Source organism: Rhizophagus irregularis, chromosome 5, assembly GCF_026210795.1.
Source record: "Rhizophagus irregularis chromosome 5, complete sequence".
NCBI classification, from domain to species: Eukaryota; Fungi; Glomeromycota; class Glomeromycetes; order Glomerales; family Glomeraceae; genus Rhizophagus; species Rhizophagus irregularis.
The window spans coordinates 4,208,037-4,232,707 of record NC_089433.1 but is presented as its reverse complement, the minus strand read 5'-3'; the positions used below and the strand labels follow the sequence as shown (position 1 = coordinate 4,232,707).

The window sequence follows — 24,671 nt, the reverse complement described above, 5'->3', positions numbered from 1 at the left end:
TTTTTAAAAAAAATATAAAGAAAAAAAAAGATAATTTTTATTTTAATTTCTTAATTTTATCTAATCATTTTGTGTTACATACATCCATCATCACGATTTTTCGCGCGATTGATCTACGTTTCATTTTTAAGTGACGGAATTTTTTATTTTCAAAATATAAGTCTTTTGATAGTTGTGTATGTACAATGAGGATTTTCTTTCCCTGACCAATATTTTCTACTCGAATTACATGTATATATATGACCATAAATAAAACTAAAATTTTTTAAATTTTTTTTTTTTTGATAATAATTATGAGAATAACAAACCACTATTCATGTAAATTAATGTAAAGATTCCTACAATAAAAAGTATAACAAATAATAATAAAATACAAAATAGAGTAGCTTCATATTGTATGCCTAAATTATCCAACATATTAAATCTTAATTGATATAAGAAATAATTAGCACTTCCACCGTTGATATTATATTGATCTGAAGGTGTTGAATATAATGGAGTATAGTAGTTTTGTTGGTTTACGTAGAAGTAATCAAAAGACCTATATTTATGAAAAAAAAATAAAAAATTCCGACAAGGTTGGCGAGATTTTAGAATAAAATGAAGAGAGAAAATGAATTAGATAATATGAGGATATATTCTTAAACTACAAATGATATTATATATTACAAAGACTAAAAATACATGATACAATGATATATATTCCTATTAATATACACTTTTAATATACACATCATAATAAAATTCCACTTAACTCTGTTGCTCTACATCATCTTGACGTATTCCTGTGTAAAGGACATCCGATTTGGCGAACGTCTCTAAATCGCGCTTCCTCCTCCTGTATAAATAATAAGATATACCTCCATAGGATGACAGGATAAATAGAACATAGATATAATATCCAACGAAGACTCCGTGAGATGCATTATATTGTTGTAATCCCAAAAGAATTTGTATAAACGCCAAAAGAATCAATATGCGTCCCCACCACCTAAAGAAAGTTGGTAACATAGTTATTATATTAAGTATAGATATATTTATATTTCTTTTTAAAAAAAAATATCATCTACCAGTGAAGTTTGGTCCACCATGGAAAATGTTTTCTGGATGGATCAAAAAGTTTATGATGAATCCATCCGAGAGTAAGTTGAAATATGAAACCTCCAAACACAACTACTCCAAGAAAATGATGGGTATTAGCAGCATGAAATCTCACACCCGCTACGTATGCCGATATCAATCCAATCAAAGTTAAAGGAGATGCTAAGAATTGCTGAATTCCCCAATGAAGTTTGAACCATTTTTGTGGAATAATATTTCTTGTAAATCTTGCGATAAAAACAGCACCCGGTACCAAGAAACCCCATACAGCGAACATTATAATTCCGTGAGCCAAGATGTACTTGTCATATCTGCTTAAACTACTAATTCCAACGGCATTTGCATCCATGACATAGGTATAACGACCTTTACTATTATGAATAAAAATGTCACGAGTAGATGCATCATCTGGAGGTCTTTCTTCTGTCTGAAGGGCCCAAACAAAATCTTGTCCACTTGATTCAATCGATGATCCAGCAACCGAAACTGCTCGAGTGAATTTTGCAATGAATTTTCCATTTTTTACACCACTGGAAGTGGCATCTAAACTAAGATCACTTTGTTGAGATGTGACTCTCGGTACACTATATCGTTCCGCAATACGCTGGGTAATTATAGCTGATCCATTCGTTGAAGGCCAAGCCATCTAAAGAAATAGAATTACGATTTGAATAAATAGGATTTTTTATTTTATAGTGAGAAAAAAAATAATATTTACTATTATGTAACTTCCAATCATAGATGGACCAACTCCAAGTGCGACCCACCTATAATAGAAAAGGTTATTTAATTTGAGAATCCTTAGAAATTATTAGCGTAATACGGTATATTAAATTACCCTATAGATGCTGGAGCTTCTAATTCAAAAGTGTATAAGCTTACAGGATCATTAACACTTGCTGGTGGAGTTATTTTAAAACAAAATCCATGGTCCACACATTTTGATGACTGACCATATACCCCGCCTTATTGATAATGAAAATTAATTTACTGCGTCATGTGAAATCATTTTAAGATAAATTCTCCCTTACCTTGTAAGAAAACAACTATGGCAATTAAAAATAAAATTGATATTCGTTTTTTCATATTTATATATAGTTATATACACTTGTTTACTCGTAATTGTTGATTTTAATTTTTTTTTTTAAATAATAATCATGCGAAAAGAAATTTCTCCTTTTTTAAAGGATATTAATGGAACAAGAATTAAATCAATTTTTTGTAAAAATTGTAAAAGTTTATGTTATAATGGGATCCTTATATCTGGTTTTGTAATAAAAAAAAACGGGCTGTGCTTACCCGACTGAGGCTTTTATATATATAATATTCATAATCTTTTCATAGTTATTTCGTCAGTGGTACTAGTATGAAATTTTATTCCAAATAAGGTAAAAATCATGGAAGAACCTGTTTAAGTGATTTTCTATGATTTTCACATTTTTGGATTTTCATTTATTCATAGAAACAAATGTTTTCATTATTTAAAAGAGAAAATCGTGAGAACTTTTTAAATTTAGGATTGAATTTTTCTCATTATGGTTTAATTCATTTCGTTAGTATAAATATCTGCTAGTTTTGATAACATTTTTTGCGTTGAGGAAAGACTTTTTTTTTTCCAACAAAAATGATTCATTCAGTCAATCAAATTCATTATAATTAATTACATTTTACTAAATTAATTAATCTTTTCAAGGAATGTTTTTTTTTTTCAAGAAACTACGAATTTCGCAATTTCACAATTGTCGTATATACGATTGATTATACGATAATGATTTTACGGTTACAAAAAAAAAAAAAAAAAGATTGATTAAATGCATTAACTTTGAACACGTATCAAATATCGTGTAATTTATAAATTTGAGGCTTTGAAACCCTTTAAATGCGGCGGAGTATTTTTCGATTCTTACACGGCCACGAGACAAATAATAAGCCCTCTGATTAGAATAACTAGACTCTTTTAAGGAAATGATGTTCGAAATTGACATGTAAGACAAGATTTGGGTATGGAATATCCTTAATAAGATAGCATGTTATTTTCACTTATACAATTAAAGTAATCTCATAGACGTTATTTAATTTTAGTTTCTCTTGAAAATTATTTAAATAGAAAATTATAGCTCATATGGAAATCAGAACTATTACATGATGGGTTTTATTAAATAAAAACAAATGAGCTTAAAATATTATAAAAATTGCCATAACTAAATTTACTTAGTGATGTGAAAAAAATGAGAAAAAAAAAATTAGACATTTTTTCCGTCATATAATTTCATTAATAACATCAAATACGAAAAAGAAAAGATTTATAATGTTGGAAGTTGATTTAATGATTTATTATCATTTATTATCAATTCAAAAATACTACAAAGCGTGGTGATTATTATCAGTGTCTTAAATTTCTTTGGATTTAGATCATAATTCTGGTAAAATGACAATATTATTATATGTAATTTCGTAATTTCGTAGTTTCGAGAAGAAAGTATTTCTAATTTCAAAGAAAGTCATTTTTATAGAAAAAAACCGAAATTTTTGATATGTAGCATTGGTAAATTTAATATCACATGATTTCGTATATCTCACGTGATTTTTACGCATTTTATACGTATGTGTACTTATCAGTTATACGTTTGTGCCATTTGCTTGGATCGGGGCATTCCGCACATGTATGTTGCATTTTAAATGTAGCACAAATTTAATTGAAGTCAAAAAGAAGTATTTAATCAGACGGATGTTATAATTTAGTAATTATTATCATATTTCTTTTATTACGTTATGAATCGTTTGATGCATTAGAAAAGTTCGACTATATTGTAAAATTTTTTTATTTTAAATATTCTTTTCTTTTTATGTCCTTATCCTGATTACCTTCTTGATTTAATTAAGTTGAATGCATCATATGCATATCACTGGACCTCACTTGAGACCATGCGCCAATCATTTTATGTGGAGCGCTAATTTTGTAACACCAAACAATATTTTTTTTGATCCTAAAAAAAAAAAAATTTTTTTTTTTTCCTAGAGAAGTTAATTCTCTAACTCTCAAGCAGAGCAAACGATCTCTATGATTTCTTGTTACAAAAACAAATTTATTTATTATAACTAGTTTACTATTATTTTATTAAAAAAAAAAATTTCTTTCTAAATTCTTCGTTGTAACATTATACTTATTCGAGTATTTGAATTAATAGTTCTTATTAAAATAAAAAAAAAGTTATCTATTTTTCTCCAAATTTTATTAAATAAAAATTGTATTATTTCATTTTAGTCCAAGATCTAGTCGATAATTGTAATCGTTTCTTAATTTTCTATTGCTGTGTAACAATTGAGTAATGGATTCAATTCAAGGATCGAATCCTTTGGATAGATTGGCTTCTTATTTCAAACCTTGTACAAAAGAATTTTCTCAAGAAGAATATTATAACGTTGAGGATACTTTTACTGAATTACAAGAAAGACAACCAAAAAATCCTTTGAATAATTTAGATGTATTTTTTCAACCACTCACAAAAAAGTTTGAGGAATCTAACGACGAAAGTAAGTCGTATTTAAAATTTAAATGAATTCTTGTTTAATATATTTAATATGTGATTATTAAATTAACAATCTATCTTTCTTTTTTTTTGTGATTTTATAGTTTGGACTTCTCATAATCCTTTTGTTGAAGAAATTGAAATTGAAAGATCATTAGGAATTAAATCTCCTAGATCAAACAAATTGTCAACAAAATCATCATCAAAAAGAAGAAGGATTGATTCTTTTGACGATGATTATAAACCTTTACCTTTATTATCAATGACGGTTACATCAAGTGACACATCATCTAGTGAAAGCAGCGAAGAAGAAGAAGGTATTTAGTTTTGAAAATAATTTTATTTGAATTAAATCAACTTTCATTCAAGTTTTAATAGTCTATTCAATTTAATTTATAATTTCTTTATATAGGTGACAATGATACTTTTCCATCATTACAAGTCTGTGATGACAATGATTTAACATCAACAATAGAATTGCAGGTAAATATAACTGAATTTTATCGTCGCGTATCCTAACGCAAATAATTAATTAACTATATTGTGTGATGTGTTTTATTATATTTGTGTCTTAGTTTGATGATAATATAATTGAGGATTTAAAAACGTTATCTTTAGTTTCAGATAATGTACAAAAAGATTTTTTTTTTTAATAAAAAATAGTTTTTTATATTTATTAAGTATTAACCAAATTAATTTATTATTTTTCTTTTATTATAGTCTAAGGTCACAATGACCTCACGAAAAATTGCGAAGCCTAAATCAAAAAAACAAGACGCTGCATCAGATGAAGATCTAAAGAAACCGACAACCGAAAAGAAGTAAGAATTAGAACTTTATGCTTTTTCCATAGTTTCTTTCGCGAATTTTAATGTTAACGATTTAATTATGAAATTCAGAAATGAAAAATCTAAGTTAGAAGTAGCTCAACCTGAAAATCTTGAAGGCAAAGAAAAGGGTAAAGAAGTTCTACGGACTATTCCAAAAAAAATTGAAGGAGGAAAGGGCTATCAAAAAATCTCAAATGTAAGTTAATATATATATATATATATTGATTTGAGAACCTTCCTACCTTTTAACATTCAATGTATTTTTGTTTCTTTTAGATAAATGGTATATCTGAAGCACCAAGAGCAGGTTTTATTGGTAGTCAAGCGTTTAATTACCTTGACATACTTGATAATCAAGCATTTAAGGTGCGTCATCAAAAAGGAATTTCAAAGAAGGTTCGAGAAGCAAACCTGAGTGGTGGTTTAAATAGTTTGCTATCCAGTGGATTTAAACCGACCAGTATGCTTGGCTAAAAATTATCGTTTAGTAATATAAAAAAAGAGTGGGATAGTAGACGTAAAAAAAAAGTATTTATTTAAAAAGTATGTGTAAAAATAGGATTAATTATATGGCCACTGTATCAATAAATTAATTCGATTGGAAAAAAATTATTGATTTCTTAAAAAAAAAATAATAACAAAAAAGGATAAGATTAGTAGACGCAAAAAAAAGTATTTATTCAAAAAGTATGTAAAAAATAAGATTAAAAAAATTACGATAGTGTATCAATAATAAATATTAATTCGATTCAATTTTTTTCAAATTGGTATCTTAAAAAAAAAAATAAAATAAAATTAAAAGTGCATATTAGTATATTATTGTATATTCAATTGACGGTAATATTTTAAATAAACCTCAATAATCAAATAACTTGTTTAACTGAGAAACTTTTTTTTTGTCACTTTCAAGTTTCAAGTCACGTGCTTAAAATAACAAAAAAAAAGTGATTGGCCATATAATTTGATATATTGTATTCTCATCAAATATACCTTCAATGGAACATTTTGATGTTTATAAAATTTTTGGATATGGCTCAGAATTTAAATATTGTAATACAAAAATACAATAAGATCGCAAGATGCGTCCTTTATCTCATCATTGCCATAAGAACCAAAAGATGAATGGTAAAACAGCATAAACCACAACATCAAAACGATACCTATAGAAAGAAAGAGAAAGTATATATTGTTAAACAACACAAAGAATACAACAAATCAAACAACACAGCATAGCAAGGCGGCTGCGCAGAGTATTTTTTTTTAAGAGGGAGGCAAGCTTGTCACAAATGGTTACATGTACATCTATCATATGCGGGGCCCCCTTACTTCACTGAAAACTAGACACAAGGACTAGCCCTCAATTACTAAAGACCCACTCTGCGGATAAGGCCACCTTTTAAAAAATAAAAAATTTATATCACTGTATTGTCGGGTGGTATGGTGTTACCGGCAAATAATAAGAGTGCTGCTTCTATTGTTGCTTTTCCAAGATCATACTCAAGTGTTTTTCTTTCGTTTAAAATTTACACAATACAAATTATACCTGTCCCAGAAGGTGGCCGAAGATAGACCGACTAACTTACCAGTAGTCGATAACCCGCAGAACACTCCCCACTGTGACAAGCGGTTTCTATATTATAAAAGTTTGGCAGAAGGAAAGGCGATAAGCCGAGAAAATACAGGAGAGGAAGTATTTATATATTTTTGAGAATTACAAAGTTATACTCTTCATTTTAAATAAGGAAATATTATTACATGTTTATGATTGTTCACAGTGACACCATCATCTGAGTTTGAGAGTTTGGGTTTAGCGGTACACTATGCTGAGTTTTCTTACTGATATTTCGAGCTGATATTTTTTTTAAAAAAATGATGAATCAGCATACTGTAATACCTGTCACTGATATTATTAAACGGCCGCTTTGTAACGCGATCTAAATATTTGCTCCATTTAATCCCTTGTAATATATGTACCCTTTTAAGTTATACATTCCTATAGGTTACAGTTGGAACATTTTTAAGAAAAACAAAGTTGTATATTAGTGAAACTTCTGAAATTATTCTCTACCTTCGGAACTCTCCAGAATTTAACACATTTCCTTTATTAAGATAACCGTTCCAGTACTTTGTTATATCAGTATGTACTTTTGAAGTTGTAACGTTTTTAATGCTACTTTTTTTACTTTATCCTTTTATGTTCTACAAGTGCGTCTCCATCACATACTTGATTTATCTTTCCTGATTAAAGAACTAATTAAAGAAGAAACGGATAGATCGTTCCATTACCAAAAACTAGGAAGATGTATGATTGCCTATAATTCAAAATAATTTATGAATAATCGCTCAAAAATTAGCTGAAATTTCATTATATCGTATTGCGACAGAAAGATAGGAAAGAATAATTATGAAAGAAATAAAATTATTATAATACATAGCGTAGAGAAAATAACGACAAGATATTTTATTAACGATGTCCTGCCATTCTTTTAATGGTGTAAAATTGAAGCAGGGCGTGGTTTTAATCACAGACCAAGTATTCAGAATGGTAAAAGAAACTATTAGAAATCAATGCCAATTACGTGTTCCGGGGTCCGGGCTACAAGAACTGGGTATAAATTCTTAGTTTTATGTCCTATTTCTATTCCTCTGTATTGTTTCTAATGTTTTTACTGGAGCGTAAAAACAAAATCGTTGTTATTATATATCGTGCATTACTTTTCTTTACTTAATAATTAATATTAACGAAATAATTAAACTTTTCAATAACTTCGGAGACTTCTGAGGCACTTTAATACCATTAATAGCAGTAATTATATTGCATGTTCCAATAATGTGCTACACAACATTCAATCGTAACTTCCAAATACTTCATAACAAAAAAAAAATGGAAAATAATTCCCTATTATCGAAGAATTCTCAGGTTGTATTAATAATTGGTAACAAGTAATTGGTATTTGTGGACATGCTGAAGAAGTCGAAGCAAGATGAATATTAAGAAGGAACTTTCAATAATTTGGTAAACTTAATTTTAAACGATAAATTTAGTGTGTAAGCTAAAATTTAATGAGACCAGGTTATCATCAAATTAACAATATTAAAAAACTTGTTGCAGTATTGAAAAATAAAAAACTTTTTTTCGTTCATATCGTATTATGTATTTTTTTATGGGGTTACAGTACATTTCGCCGAAGCCATTTTGCTGAAAGGAAGTTTCACTGAAGGGATATTTCACCGAAGCCGAATGGATATTTCGTCAAATGGATATTTCGTCAAATGGATATTTCGCAGAATCCTTTTCCCCGAAACGTCCATTTCATCGAAGTCACTGAAAATGTTGTTAATTAATATATTTCCTTAGATAAATTTGATACAAAGAAAATAAAAATTGTTCAAAGAACAAATTTTCTTTAACTATTTTATTTTCCCTTGTTTCGAAAATTGATGAACACGATGAATTTTTCAATTAAAACAAATTTTCTTTAATTAAAATAATCAAACGCGACTTAGTAAATTCGTTTGTCTTCTCTAAAAAAAAGAAAAGGAAAATTAAAAAATTTCATATCTTCGACAAAATGCCCTTCACCGAAATGGCTTCGGCGAAACGGCACTTCGATGAAATATCCATTCGGCGAAATTACTTCGGCGAAATGGGTTTCGGTGAAATGGACTTCGACGAAAAGTCTGGATACCTTTTTTATGGGCATATGGGCAGTGACTTAATCGCATATAATCTCCACGTGAAATTGTATTCTAATTTCTAGTACATTTCTGGATTTTTTTTGTAGGTATATATATTATAGTAGAAAGAATAAAAAATTATATTAATAACGGACTTTAACGAAATTGTGTATCCATACACGTACTTAGAATGTTTATTAATGCGAGTATTGCGAGAAAATGAGAAAATTGAAGTTATGCTATTATCTATAGTTTTAGTTCCTATTTTCTGAAATATCCATCTTTCTGGTACTATTTCGAGTTAAAAAATAAGATAGTGATTACGTACATATACTGTTGACTTTCATTCTTCATTGCATTAATTATCACCATAATAAAATTTGGCGTCTTTTGTTTTGTTGTTTTTTTTTTGCGAATAATACAAAATTAACAAATATTTAAATAAAAGGTAACGAAACAACTTTTAAAGCGGAAATTTTTCTTTTTTTTAAAAAAAGTTGGTTTAATACCAAAAAAAAATGGTAATATAAAAAAAAAGTTTCATCACTCACTAATTTAATGTGCTAATTACGCTTCTTAATAGGAATTTCATTAGGTTGCAACGTCACAATTCTTATTAAAAAGAGTAAAAAAATACAAATCATTGAGGGGAACTAGAAGCCTTTTTATCATAGCAGCGTTGATTATTATGTTCAATTTTGATGTTAATAATAAAACTGAAACGTGAATGTTTCCTATACGCAATTTTAATTCAGATAACGTTCACAAATGTAAACTTTTAAGTAAGATGTATGAAGAATACTACAATCTTTAAATATAGATTTAATATAGTTAGAGATTTAAATAAGGGCTTTAAACAATTTCTTTATTTAAGTATCTAAGTATTATTGTTCAGAGCAAAACGGAGGAAACGAAATTGTAAATTTTGTCTATCCCCTGCAAAACGTCCTTCCACAAAAATCACTACTGCGTATAATCTCCATAATATTTTTTTTTACAATATCGTATAACAAAAATTTGACGAATTTTCAGTTGAACTTAATCTCAGTTGCGACAAACCTTTAGCGTGTTTCTGTTTTCCTAGTTAATATTTGTTTGGATCCTGAACAAATCAAAAAATAATAAATTTACTATTCGCTTATCTGAAATTATTGATGTATCTTTTTTTCAAAACTAATTAACTTACCAGTTGTAGCATAGGCGTAAACCATGAATAAAATATCCCAACATTGATCTCCATCACCACAATTACTAATAGTACCATATAAGGAACGACTCTCATCACCTTAAAATTGATCATTATAGTTACAACTGTTGTGAAATATTGAGAATTTTCTTTTGCAAAAAGAAGAATAAAAGATATTGATATATCAAGATAAATTTTAAAAATTAAATCAAAAATGGAAAGTGAGACGGACTTTTTTTCTTGCAAAAAGAGAAAATGATAAATCAAAAATTTCCATTTCATCTTGAATAATTTTTGAATTTTTGTGCCACCTTCTTTTATTACGAAAAGAAAAAAATTAATCAGAATTTTTGCGTCCAAATTGGGATTTGTGTTATTAAAAATGTTGAATCTAATCTAAAAATACGCCCAATTTTTAATTTTCATTAATGCATTTCAGGATATGATCATCAATTTTGTAAGCTACTTAGCTACACAAACAGTTTTTAAATCGGCTTTGTTCCTTTTCTTCTTTCTTTCTTTCTTCTTTTATATCATAAGCTCATTTCATTAACCTTTACATTTTTTTGTTCAAGATAATAATTTTATATAAATGTCATATCAAGACAACGATGATCAGTGTACAAAATGTGGCGAAAAATATGAGAATAAATATGATGCAAAGTATAAATGGTGTAAATCATGTCAATTAAATAATTTAAAAAAGAATTTTATAAATTGGACCAGTGATAATGAAAGAATTGATAATTTGATTCAAGAGATGCAATTAGAAATTAATGAACTAGATGATGTGATATTTGAATGGATACCATTTGATCAATTTAATAATATTAAAGAAATAGATGAAGAAGGTCTTGATAAAGTATATTCAGCAATATGGAAAGATGGACCATTAAATTATGATGAATATAAAAATGAATATACAAGAAATCAGCCGAATAAGAGAGTTGCTTTAAAATTATATAACTTAAAAAATATCATTGATGAATTTTTTATTGATCAGCCAGATCAGGTAATAATAAAATTTCTTCGTACCCCTAATTATTGCATCTTTTATTAATAATATTTTTTATTTTTCGTCTATTAGGGTAAAAAATATTCAACAACATATATTGAATTTCTTAGAATGTATGGAATATCTCAATATCCAAATACACTGGATTATATTATTGTTCTTCAAGAAATATATTGTAAAAAATGTGGTAAAAAATATACAAATATAATTAAAGAATGGTGTGAATCATGTCAAATAGTTTATTTTAAAGAAAATTTGGTCGGCAGTGGAAATGAAAAAAATTGATAATTTAATTCAAAAATTACAATTAAATATCAATTATAATACACGTATAATATTTGAATGGATACCATACGATCAATTAAGTGATATCCATAAAATAAGTGAAGATGATATTGATACATTATATTCTGCAAAATGGAATGATGGCCCATTATATTACAATGAGAAGAAATGGACAAAAAAATCTAATAAAGTGGTTACTTTAAAATATTTATATGATTCACCAAATGTTATTAATCTTTTAAATAAGGTATTAATTCTTTAATTATAAGTTTAATTTGAAAATAATATTCTTTATTGATTGTTTTTATTTTAATAGATTTATTGCGATTATATATATGGAATATCACAAAATCCATATACGGAAGAGTATATCATGATTTTTCCAAATATATATTGCAAAAAGTGTAATAAACAATATGAAAGTATATTTGATGCAAATTATGAGTGGTGCTTATCGTGTCAAATAAATAACTTAAGACAGAATTTTACAAACTGGTCCAGTGGAAATGAAAAAATTGATAGTTTAATTCAAGAAATACAATTAGAAATTAACGAATCAGATGACATTATATTTGAATGGATACCGTACAATCAGTTTAATAGTATTAAAGAAAAAATTTTTATTAAAGAATATTCAGCAATATGGAAGGATGGCCCATTAAATTATGATAAAATTAAAAATAAATATACAAGAAATAAACAGGACATAAAGGTTACCCTCAAGTTACATAGCTTTCGAAATATTAATAATGAATTTTTAAATAAGGTATGAGATTATCTTTATCTAATTTAATTTTAATTCGTTAATAATTAATTATTTTACTCTAATAGTTTAAAGAAGATTTAAATAAATATCATGGTAAAATTTTTGGTATTTCTCAAAATTCATATACCAATGATTTCATTATAGTTCTTCAAGATGAATATAATGAAAAATGCAATAAGTGTGATGAAAAGTATTTAGATACATATTTTAGTTGGTGTAGACTATGTTGCATTAATTATTTGAAAAAGTTTTTTATAAATTGGACCAGTGGAAATAAAAAAATTGATAATTTTATTCAAATAAAACGATCAAAAATTAACTCTGTGCATGATACAATAGTTGAGTTCATACCATATAATCACTTCAATGATATTAAAGAAATAAATAAAAATAGTTATGTTTCACAATATTCAGCAATATGGAATAATGGTCCATTATGTTATTACGATAAGAAGTGGACAAGAGAATCATATAAAAAAGTTTTTTTAGTATTATATTATTTACAAAATACTAATGAATTTTTAAATAAGGTATAGTAAAATTTCTTAAGTTGTTAAACATATATTTTTATGTAATGTATTTTTATTCAATTTTATAGGTTAAAAAATATTTATCAGATAATAATAATCCAATATATGGTATATCTCAAAGTCAGGATGCAAGATACTACATTATTGTTTTTCGATATAAATTATATTGTGTTAGGTGTGGTGAAGAATATATGGAACTTGATATTGAATATGAATGGTGTAAAAAATGTCAATCAGATAATTTAGAATTAAATTTTACAAACTGGACCAGCAAAAATGATGATGATGAAATTGATTATTTAATCCAAAAAATGCAATTATTAAAAATTTACAAATTTGATATAGTATTTGAATGGATACCTTACAAACAGTTTAGTAATATCAAAAAGATAAAGGTTGATGATTTTACTAAAATATATTCAGCAATATGGAAGAATGATTTTTATTACTGTAAATATCTTTATGAAAAGGAATATATAAGAAAACTAAAATCAAAAGTTGTTTTAAAATATTCACAAGATATTACTTATGAGGTAATTTCATAATTTTGATTCAAAATAAAACTTTTACTATTTTTAATATGATAATTTTTAAATTTTAATAGGTTGAAAAATATTCAAGTCATAAAAAATATGGAATATCTCAAGATTATACTTGTGTCCGAAATTATTTTAGTATTACGGAAATACGTAATTACGTAATTCTGTAATTATTAAGTAATTCATTAGAAAAACTCCGTATTCCGTAATTAATTTCGGACTCCGTAATTAATTTCGTATTACGAAAATATTTGGCCAGAATTAGCCTTAATTTTTGCCGATTTATATATAAAAACTTTAATAAATAATAACTCGGCACCCAGTGATCCGTTTTGGATGATCTTACTACCATTTGATTCGTCTCGATAAGGCGATTCTAATGGTAGTAAGATCATTTAAATCCAATCACTAGATCGCGCTCCGATACCAATAACTTTTAAATATTTATAGCATAATAGCTCCGTCAATTTCAATGCTAGAAAGATGATCTTACCGCCATTAGAATCGTCTCGTCATGACGAATCGAATGGTGGTAAATTCATTCAAATCTAATCACTAGATCGTGCTCCGACACAAAAATTCATTAAATGTTTATAGTAAATTAACTCCATCAATATCGGTGCTATAGAAATGAAACACATATCATTAGATTCGTCTCGATGAGACGAATCGAATGGTAGTAAGATCATTGAAATCTGATCACTAGATCCCGAGATATTCGCAATTTCGCACTATTATGCAAATTTCGGAATTTCGGAATACGTAATTAATTACGATTTCGTAATTTCGGATTTCGGATTTGCCAATTGAATTTCGGAAACAACTATACTCAAGATCCTATTACAAAAGAATATATTATGGTTATTGAAAATGAATATTGCGAGAAATGTAATGAAAAATACACATCTACTTTCAATAAGTGGTGGTGTAAATCATGTCAAATAAATGATTTAAAAAAAAATTTTACCAATTGGACTAGTAGAAATATAACAATCGATAATTTCATTCAAATGATGCAATTAAAAATTAACTCCCGCTATGATATAATATTTGAATGGATACCATATAATCAGTTTAGTAATATTAAAGAAATAGGCAAAGGTGGTTTTGCTACAATATATTCAGCAACATGGAAAGATGGACCATTATCTTATGATTGCGAATATATAAGAGATAAGAAAAAAGTTGCTTTAAAGCAATTATACAATTCAGAGAACATTACTATTGAATTTCTAAATGAGGTATGAATTTTTTCTTTCATTTAATTTATAACTTTTAATAATCATTAACAATTATTATGTTATAACAGGTTAAAGGATATTCTATTGGAATATTTAAGTATGTTCTTTCAATATATGGAATATCTCAAAATCCTGATACAAAAAATTATGTTATGGTTCTTGATTATGCGGAAGGTGGAGATTTATATAATTGGGTAAACAAATATTATAATAAACTAGATTGGTTATATAATATTAAAGCATTGTTAAGTATTATAGAAGGTCTCGAAATAGTTCATCAGGAAAATATGGTTCATCGTGATTTTCATACAGGAAATATATTATCAATGTATAATACCTTAGATAATTATATAATATGCGTATCAGACATGGGATTATGTGGAAAAGTTGATAGTACAGATAAAACGGAAATTTATGGAGTTATGCCTTATGTAGCTCCTGAAGTGTTGAGAGGAAAACCTTATACTCAAGCGGCAGATATATACAGCTTTGGTATGATTATGTATTATGTAGCAACTGGCAGGAAACCTTTTTGCAATTGTGCGCATGATGAAATTTTAGTGTTAGATATCTGCAAAGGAATTAGGCCTGAAATAAACGAACCAGAAGCACCAAAATGTTATATTGATTTAATGAAGAGATGTTGGAATTCAAATCCAAACAACCGACCAAAAGCAACTGAAATAAAAGAATTAATTGAGTTATTTTATGATTCTTATAGCTCCAATTTGAAAAGTGAAAAAGATGAGCTGTTATCTTTTGATATTAATGAGCAATTTGAGAAAGCAGAAGAATACAAAGAATCAAATTTCTTATTTTTAGAGGAAAAAAGACAATCGGCAACTCATCCACAAGCTGTTTATACATCTCGATTACTTAATCCCTTTACAAAAGATCTTCCAAAATATGATCTTAATTCTGAATGTTTAGACTGTGAATTATTTATATCAAGCAATAATTTTATTTATTACAAGCAGTTAAATTAAAATGAGTTGAAATTAAATTAGGTAATGTCCTTAATATGTATGATGACTTAAACTGACTCAGCATTTATCAGTATTATTCTATTTTATTCTTATAAACTTGTATATTTGATTTGTTCAACACTGATTATAGTATTCATGTAAACTTTTTTTCATAAATAAATCAGTTTGTAATTGAGCAAATAGTTTTTTTACAAATAGAATCAAATAAATCAAATAAACTATAAAATTTCCAATTTATAATATTATTATAAAAAAAAAAAAGTAATTCGTTAACCTGTGAATTTATATACTTTTAACATACTAACGCCCTCTGATGAAAAAAATTAAATAAATATACATATTAAAAATCAATATTGTACAATCGCTAAAAAAGAAGATAATTATTTACTAATATACAATAATGAATAGTTCAATATTTTTTTGCTTAAAGTATTATTCTTGTATGAAAATAAGTGATATTGAAAATATTATTTTGTCCACATGTTATTAAATAATATGAAAGAATAGACAAATTTTATCAGTTATCTCATGATCGAAAATTAAAAACAAAATCAAAATAATGTTTCAAATAATTTTTATTTTATTTGAGATCAAATTTAATAATTCAATTTTTTTTAAAAAAAATTTGTATATCAATTTATTAATTCTTGAGATGCCTTGAGAAAACCGCAATTATATGTGAATTTTTACGTTTAAATTATTGTGGTAGTCTCATTATGTCATCACAATTACTGTCTTTTTACTTGTATCTTAATAATCTTATAAATAGAATGTATTTCAATATTTATAATTCCATATTTTTGTGATTTAGGTGATTCAATAATTAATTTTCTCACATCTGGATTCAAACTACGAGTACGGTTATCAAAAATTTTAGATAATATTTTATACACAATTTATAGTATGCTTTTAATTTATTTATGTAACAATATATATAATGGTTACAAATTTCGTTTATAATGAACAATTCAAAATCATTTTATACTTTCTTTTGTTTTTTTTTTATAGAACCTACTAATAGTTTAAATAGTTTATCAATTTTTGTGATACCTTAACCTATTATACACGGGTAAATTAAGTTTTAAGCCTTATACCGGTTTATTATTGGTGCAATGCTTTTACGATAATATGAATATTTGAATAAAAAATTAGGTGTGATATAACGCCGCCTTAATTCCGAATTATTTGGATAATTGCACCCTATGTATAACATTAACCGATTAATCGTCTTAATCAATTACGAACTCTAAATTCTATAAATTTCGCTTACGCTATTTATTTTTATTTTTATTTTTATTTTTAATTTTTTATTATTATTTGAATAATTTCATAAATTCCAAGATCAGGATTCTAAATAAGTATTCTCTTCTAAACATAGCAGTATAGCATCAACGGAATAAACAATATTATCAATAATATAAACTGAAGTGATAGTGTATAATTCACAAATGATGAAATATTGATGATTGTCCAACTATATATGTTAATCACATATTAGAGAGCGTGGCGAAGTCCGTTTCGTCCTAAAATTTTGTGCTATAAAACGATAAAAATAGAATAATAGATGGTACAATCGCTCCGGACTCATAACGGTTTCCGTTTCCTAGTAATATTGAATAGTAACAAAACATATTATTTGTTAAAAAACTTATCGCATATCTATATAAAAAAGGAAAGGGAAACGGTGGATTTTAAACATTAATTAACTCAAAGAAATAAAACAAAATTAAAAAATTAATATTACATGTATTATTTCGAAAATATATCTATAAAAAAAAGCATTGTGCGACCGTGACGTTAAGACTACCCTGCATAAAAAGGTGGATTTAAATTGGATCGTCCAGCATCATGTGTCTGCTCCCTGTGCTACAGATTGTTATACAGCAGGATTCGGAGTGGCATCATTTGACATTGATTAGCTTAATTGGGCAGCTCTAATCCCAATACAATTTTGAATTAGGCTGCATAAATGATTGGCGCAAAAACAAATTATAGGAACTAATCCAATTTGTAATTGTAATATAAAATATAAAAAATTTATTAAGCTATAAAAATAATTTAATCGTAACAATGAAATTCTTCACATGAGAAATCATCATTGTAATCATCATTGTTTTCTTTAAAAAAAAATTTGTTTTTGGATTTTCCCATATGACGATTTTTTTTTTAAAAAAATATTTTTCAGTTTCTGAATTTTCCCACACGACGAAAAAAAAATCCCTTTCTTTTAAAAAAAAATACACCTTTTCTTTTTACATTTAATTTTTAATTTCTAATCCCTGCACACCTCTCAAAGTAGGATTTTACCCAGGGAATTGAACATTTCTAATAACAGCAATTACAGGTATTAATAACTATGCAAAAAACCAAAAAAAAAAACCAAAAAAATAAAGTCTTTCTCTTTTTAGGTTTCAGTGGTTTTCTTGGTTTGTCTTCAGATGCGTGGAAATTTGGTAAGGAAGGATTTAGTAATACATTTCTTTTAATCAAACATTTCTAACAGTTTGATTTTTCATTTTTTTAGATGAGGAATAATTTATACACGAACAGAATTGTGGTGAGTATTTTTTCTTTGAAAAATTTTTTAACAAAACATTTACTAACATCATGTTTCTTCCTTTTTTATATGGTTTGTTCATGATTCTGGACGTGTGAAATTTTAGTGGGTTCTTTTAAAATCCTTCTTTTAACATAATGTTAGTTAACAAAATGTTTTACTAATATTTATTTTTGCATTCTGTAGGGTGGCTCTTTGGATCTTTCCAGACGTGGAATTTGTAAGTGTTTTTCATTAATTTTTTATTCCTTAATGAAATTAAACATTAACTATTTCGTGTTCTATATTTTGTAGTTTAGACAGTACTGCAACATCTTGGACAGATGTAAATTTTGGTAAATAAAATTTTCCTAACATTATTTCTTTAACAAAACATTATTGATGTTTCATTCTTTTATTTTTTTTTAGTAGATGATCAATTTTTGAGAACTTTGAGTAAGTTCTGAAAATGAATTTTAAACTTTAAAAAAATGTCACTAAGTTAACTTTTTTTTTTGTAGGGAACCACCCTTTTCTCTTTTTTAGGTTTTAGTGGTACCTTTCAGAGTGAAGGTTAGTTTGAATTATATTTTAAAAAATTCTTTTTCGTAATTACTAATCATTTTTTCTTTTCTTTTTTTAAAGTTTGGTACCTTTTTTTAGGTCTAATGATTCTTTGGATGTTTTTTTAGATTTTCCCAGCTTCCTAATGAACCACTATAACTATTATAATAACTATTATAATAAAAAAATGTATTGCATATTATTTATATTTTATTATTATTTTATTTTGTCAATGTAATGTAAAATCACTTGCCATACACAGCTATGGATTCCCTATTTACCACAAAATTCCAAATTAATGCTAATAACCATTCTAGACTTTATATAACAGTTTAGCAGAAAGGTATCTGATTTTCATAATTTTAATTAGCCAGGCCCGCGTGAAACGCGGGCATCCTGCTAGTAAATAAATAAAAATAATGCCAAATAAAGAGAAAGAAGCATTTCCAATTGATAGATTTCATTTGAGGACCCCGAAAAGTATACATGAAAAGGTCAGTTTCGAGTTTGCGTACAACCAGCCAAAAAAATTCTCTCCTCTTAAATATTACTGGTGAAAATTTATCGCTTTGTAGATTTTTTTATATATATTATGGGTATCATTTGTGATTTCTTACAAAATTAAGTAAAAATATTGTTTTTTTTGTTTATATGAATGTAAAACAAATTATGAACCAATATATGTAATCTCCATCTTAATACACTTACATTTTAATTAAGACATTGACGAGGTGTTACTGCGTCACATAATCACATTTCCGTTTTACAATTCCGTTTTACAAGTTTTTACAGGTGATCCGAACTGGTAAATATTTTACAAATTTCTTAGTTTGTAATTTAAATAAATCTTTTCTAACTTTTCCAATTGTTAAATATAAATTATCAAATAATAATCATTTCCAATGAATAAATTAAAATAAATAATTAATGTAAAATTTTTATGACCATTTCAATAGCTGATTGTATTTAATTTATGGTGTTGGCTTTTATTTTTAATATTATTTAATATTTTGGTTAATATAGGAACTACACCAAGGACATCTACTAGATTATATGATGCATTAGTAACTAAAGTCTGCCAACTTTATATTATTTTGATGTACAAGTATGCTAAAATGAATATATATATTGGTTTATTGCTTGATAAAAAAAAATCAATATAAAATAAATTATTATATTAACAAATCACAATTCCCTTATTATGCAAACATTTTTACAGAATTTGCAAGTTTTAGTGCTAATTTATATTTATCATTCTATTTGAGTTTATTAAAATTCTCTTTTAAATAGAATTGTGGTAATTCACAAGTCACAACCAGCATACTCTATAACCAATAAATATTTGTTTCATTTGAGGACCCGAAAAGTATACATGAAAAGATCAGTTTTGAGTTTGCGCCAAAAAAATCCATTCCTTTTTTAAATAGTTACTGGTGGAAATCTATTGATTTGTAAAATTTTTTTGGCAGTCTCTGATTTTTTTTTATATACAGTATATTTCTCATTTGTGATTTCTTACAAAATTAAATAAATAAATATATTTATTTATTTATATGAATATAAAACAAATTATGAGTTAGTATATGCAAACCTCTATCTTAAATATACTTGCAAAAGAAATTTTTAATAAGAAATTGGCGATTTTCGTCAGGTGTTACTGTGTCACATTTCTGTTTTACAATTCCGTCTTACAGTTTTACAAGTTTTAACAAGTGATCTGAGCTGAATGATTACACAAGGAAGAGTAATACAAGAACATAATAAATAATAATTAATGGTCTTACAAACTGTTTTAAAATAGGTTCTTTATTACTTTCCTTTTTTTCTTTTTTTTTTTTGTGAAATAAACTCATTTACAATTTCTCTCAAAATTTAAATTAATAATTTTGTATAAATGTCATATCAAGACAACTACGGTCAGTGCAAAAAATGTGACGAAAAATATAAGAGTAAATATGATGCAAAGTATGAATGGTGTAAATCATGTCAAATAAATAATTTAAAAAAGAATTTTATAAATTGGACCAGTGATAATGAAAAAATTGATAATTTAATTCAAGAGATGCAATTAGAAATTAATGAATTGGATGATTTAATATTTGAATGGATACCATTTGATCAATTTAATAATATTAAAGAAATAGGTGAAGAGAGTTTTGATAAAGTATATTCAGCAATATGGAAAGATGGTCCATTAGATTATGATAAATATAAAAATGAATATACAAGAAATCAGCCGAATAAGAAAGTTGCTTTAAAATTATATAACTTAAAAAATATCATTGATGAATTTTTTATTGATCAGCCAGATCAGGTAATAATAAAATTTCTTCGTACCCCTAATTATTGTATCTTTTATTAAGAATATTTTTTATTTTTCGTCTATTAGGGCAAAAAATATTCGATAACATATATTGGCGAAGTTCTTAGAATGTATGGAATATCTCAATGCCCAAATACAATGGATTATATCATTGTTTTTCAAGAAATATATTGTAAAAAATGTGGTAAAAAGTATACAAATATAATTAAAGAATGGTGTGAATCATGTCAAATAGTTTATTTTAAAGAAAATTTGGTCGGCAGTGGAAATGAAAAAATTGATAATTTAATTCAGGTAATGCAATCAGGCGTCAATTATGAATCAGCATGGGTACTTGAATGGATACCATACGATCAATTAAGTGATATCCATAAAATAAATAAAATAAGTGATGATGATATTGATACATTATATTTTGCAAAATGGAATGATGGCCCATTATATTACAAGAAGAAATGGGCAAGAAAATCTAATAAAGTGGTTACTTTAAAATATTTTTATAATTCACAAAATATTATTAAACTTTTAAATGAGGTATGAATTCTTTGGATTAGATGTACCGTAATTTGAAAATATTCTTTATTAATTTTTTTTATTTTTAATAGATTAAGTTTGATAAATGTCTTAATATATATGGAGTGTCACAAAATCCAGATATGGGAGACTATATTATAGTTTTTCCAAAGTTATATTGTAAAAAATGTGATAAAAAATATAAAGGTAGATTTGATGCAAATTATGAATGGTGCTTATCGTGTCAAACGAATAATTTAAAACAAAATTTTACAAACTGGACCAGTGGAAATGAAAAAATTGATAATTTAATTCAAGAAATGCAATTAGAAATTAATAAACTAGATGATATTATATTTGAATGGATACCATACAACCAGTTTAATGACATTAAAGAAATAGGTGAAGAAGGTTTTGATAAAGTATATTCAGCAATATGGAATGATGGTCCATTAGGTTTTGATAAATATAAAAATGAATATACAAGAAATTTGCAGGATATAAAGGTTGCTTTAAAATTATATAGTGGATTACTAAATGAGGTATATTTTTCTTTATTTAATTTAAATACTTTATTTAATATGGTAATAATAATTAAATTTTATACTTTAATAGATTAAGGAAGACTTAAATAAATATTATGGTAAAATATTTGGAATCTCTCAAAATCCATACACGAAAAATTATATTATAGTACTTGAAAATGGATTTAGTAGAATATGCGAAAAATGTGGTGAAATTAAAGAATATATTTGTTTATTGTGCTACAAAAATTATTTGAAAAAATTTTTATTTAATTGGAGTGGAAATGAAAAAATTGATAATTTAGTCAAACAAAAGCAGTTGAAAATTAACTTTTTTATAGATATAATATTTGAGTTTATACCATACAATCGATTTAATGATATTAAAGAAATAAATAGAACTAATTGTACAATAATATATTCAGCAGTATGGAATGATGGTCCATTACTTCATAATAATAAGAAATGGGCAAGAGAATCAAATAAAAAAGTTTCGTTGAAATTATATAATTTACAAAATATTGATGAATTCTTAAATGAGGTATTAAAACTTTTAATTTCTTTTTTTTTGGAAAATATTATAATTTATTTTTTTTTTGTCTTTATAGGTTAAAAAATATTTATCAAGAAATGATAATCCAGTATATGGAATATCTCAAAACCAAGATTTAAAATATATTATTGTTTTTCAATATGATTTGTGTTGTAAAAGTTGTGGTGAAGAATATACAGAAAATAATTTTAAATTTGAATGGTGTAAGAAATGTCAAGTAAATTATTTAGAATTAAATTTTAAAAACTGGACCAGTAATAACGATAAGATTGATAATCTGATCCAAAATATGCAATTGAAGATTAATAGCAAATGGGATATGGTATTTGAATGGATTCCATACAATCAGTTTAGTAATATTAAGAAAATAAATGATGATTTTACTAGAATATATTCGGCAATATGGAAGAATGATTTTTTATATTATGATAATCTTTATAGTAAAGATCAGATAAGAAGACTGAAATTAAGAGTTACTTTAAAGTACTCACAAAATATTATTGATGAGGTAATTTTCCATAAATTCTATTTAAATAATCATGTTATTCATATATATATATTTTTAATAATAACATTTAATGTTAATAGGTTGAAGAATATTCAATTAGTAATATATATGGAATATCTCGAGATCCTAATACAAAAGATTATATTATAGTAATTGAAAATAAATATTGCGAAAAATGTGATAAAGAATATACAGATACTTATTATAAATGGTGTAAACCATGTAAAATAAATGATTTAAAAAGAAATTTTACAAACTGGACTAGTGAAAATATAAAAATTGATAATTTAATACGAGAGATACAATTAAAAATTAATAATGCAGATGATACAATATTTGAATGGATACCACACAATCGATTTAGTAATATTAAAGAAATAGGTAAAGGTGGGTTTGCTACAATATATTCAGCAATATGGAAAGATGGACCATCATCTTATAATGAATATGAATATTCAAGAAATCAGAAAAAAGTTGCTTTAAAACAATTATACAATTCACAAAATATTACTATTGAATTTTTAAATGAGGTATGAAATTTTTTATCCAATTTAAAACTTTTCAATATAATAATAATTATTATTATACTTTAATAGATTAAAGGATATTCCATCAAAGAACTTAATCATGTTCTTTCAATATATGGGTTATCTCAAAATCCTAACACAAATGACTATATTATGGTTCTTGATTATGCAGAAGGTGGAAGTTTATATAATTGGGTAAACAAACACTATAGTAAATTTGACTGGTCATATAAAATAAATACATTATTTAATATTATTACTGGTCTTGAAGAAATTCATGAAAAACAACTGGTTCATCGTGATCTTCATACAGGAAATATATTATCAATGTATATTACCTTGGATAATTATAATTTAATGTGCATATCAGATATGGGATTATGTGGAAGAGTTGACAATACAGACAAAACAAAACTTTATGGAGTTATGCCTTACGTGGCTCCTGAAGTGTTAAGAGGAGAACCTTATACTCAAACAGCAGATGTATATAGCTTTGGTATGATTATGTATTTTGTAGCAACAGGAAACCAACCTTTTTTCAATTGTGCGCATAATGAAATGTTAGCATTAGATATCTGTGAGGGAATTAGACCTGAAATAAATGAGCTAGAAGTACCAAAATGTTATACTGAATTAATGAAGAAATGTTGGAATTCAAATCCAGATTACAGACCAAAGGCAACTGAAATAGTAGAATTTATTCAGTTATTTCATGAATCCTATGTGCCAGATTCAAGTTTGTTATTTGGAGAAAAAAAACAGCAACATTATGATATTGAGCAGCAATTTAAAAAAGTAGAAGAATACAAAAAAACATTTTTTGAGGAAAGAAGACAATCAATTACTCATCCACAAGCTGTTTATACATCACAATTACTTAATTCCTTTACAAATGATCTTCCAAAGTATTCTGAATGTTTGGACTGCGAAATATAG

The 24,671-nt window shown here is 26.0% G+C and overlaps 5 protein-coding genes across 5 annotated transcripts; 4 read left to right on the top strand and 1 right to left on the bottom strand.

Moving 5' to 3' along the window:
• Positions 1 to 7: 7 nt before the first annotated feature.
• On the bottom strand, positions 8 to 2,377 carry OCT59_025456 (uncharacterized protein). The gene is made up of 6 exons (XM_066138582.1): positions 2,133 to 2,377; positions 1,940 to 2,066; positions 1,820 to 1,868; positions 1,071 to 1,747; positions 756 to 991; positions 8 to 541 (listed from the first exon to the last, which is right to left on the bottom strand). The coding sequence occupies exons 1-6, from the start codon at positions 2,185 to 2,187 to the stop codon at positions 519 to 521; spliced, it is 1,167 nt and encodes a 388-aa protein (XP_065992115.1). The 5' UTR covers positions 2,188 to 2,377; the 3' UTR covers positions 8 to 518.
• A 2,053-nt stretch (positions 2,378 to 4,430) lies between these two features.
• Positions 4,431 to 6,063, top strand: OCT59_025455 (uncharacterized protein; the record flags this gene model as incomplete). Its single annotated transcript, XM_025333663.2, has 7 exons — positions 4,431 to 4,635; positions 4,736 to 4,948; positions 5,044 to 5,114; positions 5,207 to 5,260; positions 5,352 to 5,452; positions 5,531 to 5,657; positions 5,738 to 6,063. The coding sequence occupies 7 exons, from the start codon at positions 4,431 to 4,433 to the stop codon at positions 5,933 to 5,935; spliced, it is 969 nt and encodes a 322-aa protein (XP_025170475.2). The 3' UTR covers positions 5,936 to 6,063.
• Positions 6,064 to 10,917: 4,854 nt separating this feature from the next.
• On the top strand, positions 10,918 to 13,630 carry OCT59_025454 (uncharacterized protein; the record flags this gene model as incomplete). Its single annotated transcript, XM_066138572.1, has 10 exons — positions 10,918 to 11,337; positions 11,413 to 11,527; positions 11,607 to 11,872; positions 11,942 to 12,047; positions 12,255 to 12,391; positions 12,457 to 12,484; positions 12,806 to 12,921; positions 12,990 to 13,140; positions 13,345 to 13,454; positions 13,526 to 13,630. 10 exons carry the CDS (start codon positions 10,918 to 10,920, stop codon positions 13,628 to 13,630), a joined length of 1,554 nt encoding a protein of 517 aa, XP_065992114.1.
• A 700-nt stretch (positions 13,631 to 14,330) lies between these two features.
• OCT59_025453 (uncharacterized protein) lies at positions 14,331 to 15,687 on the top strand (the record flags this gene model as incomplete). Its single annotated transcript, XM_066138564.1, has 3 exons — positions 14,331 to 14,348; positions 14,534 to 14,701; positions 14,770 to 15,687. 3 exons carry the CDS (start codon positions 14,331 to 14,333, stop codon positions 15,685 to 15,687), a joined length of 1,104 nt encoding a protein of 367 aa, XP_065992113.1.
• A 5,162-nt stretch (positions 15,688 to 20,849) lies between these two features.
• On the top strand, positions 20,850 to 24,671 carry OCT59_025452 (uncharacterized protein; the record flags this gene model as incomplete). Its single annotated transcript, XM_066138558.1, has 10 exons — positions 20,850 to 21,101; positions 21,177 to 21,325; positions 21,500 to 21,644; positions 21,716 to 21,830; positions 22,026 to 22,165; positions 22,239 to 22,688; positions 22,756 to 23,208; positions 23,289 to 23,357; positions 23,676 to 23,738; positions 23,805 to 24,671. 10 exons carry the CDS (start codon positions 20,850 to 20,852, stop codon positions 24,669 to 24,671), a joined length of 2,703 nt encoding a protein of 900 aa, XP_065992112.1.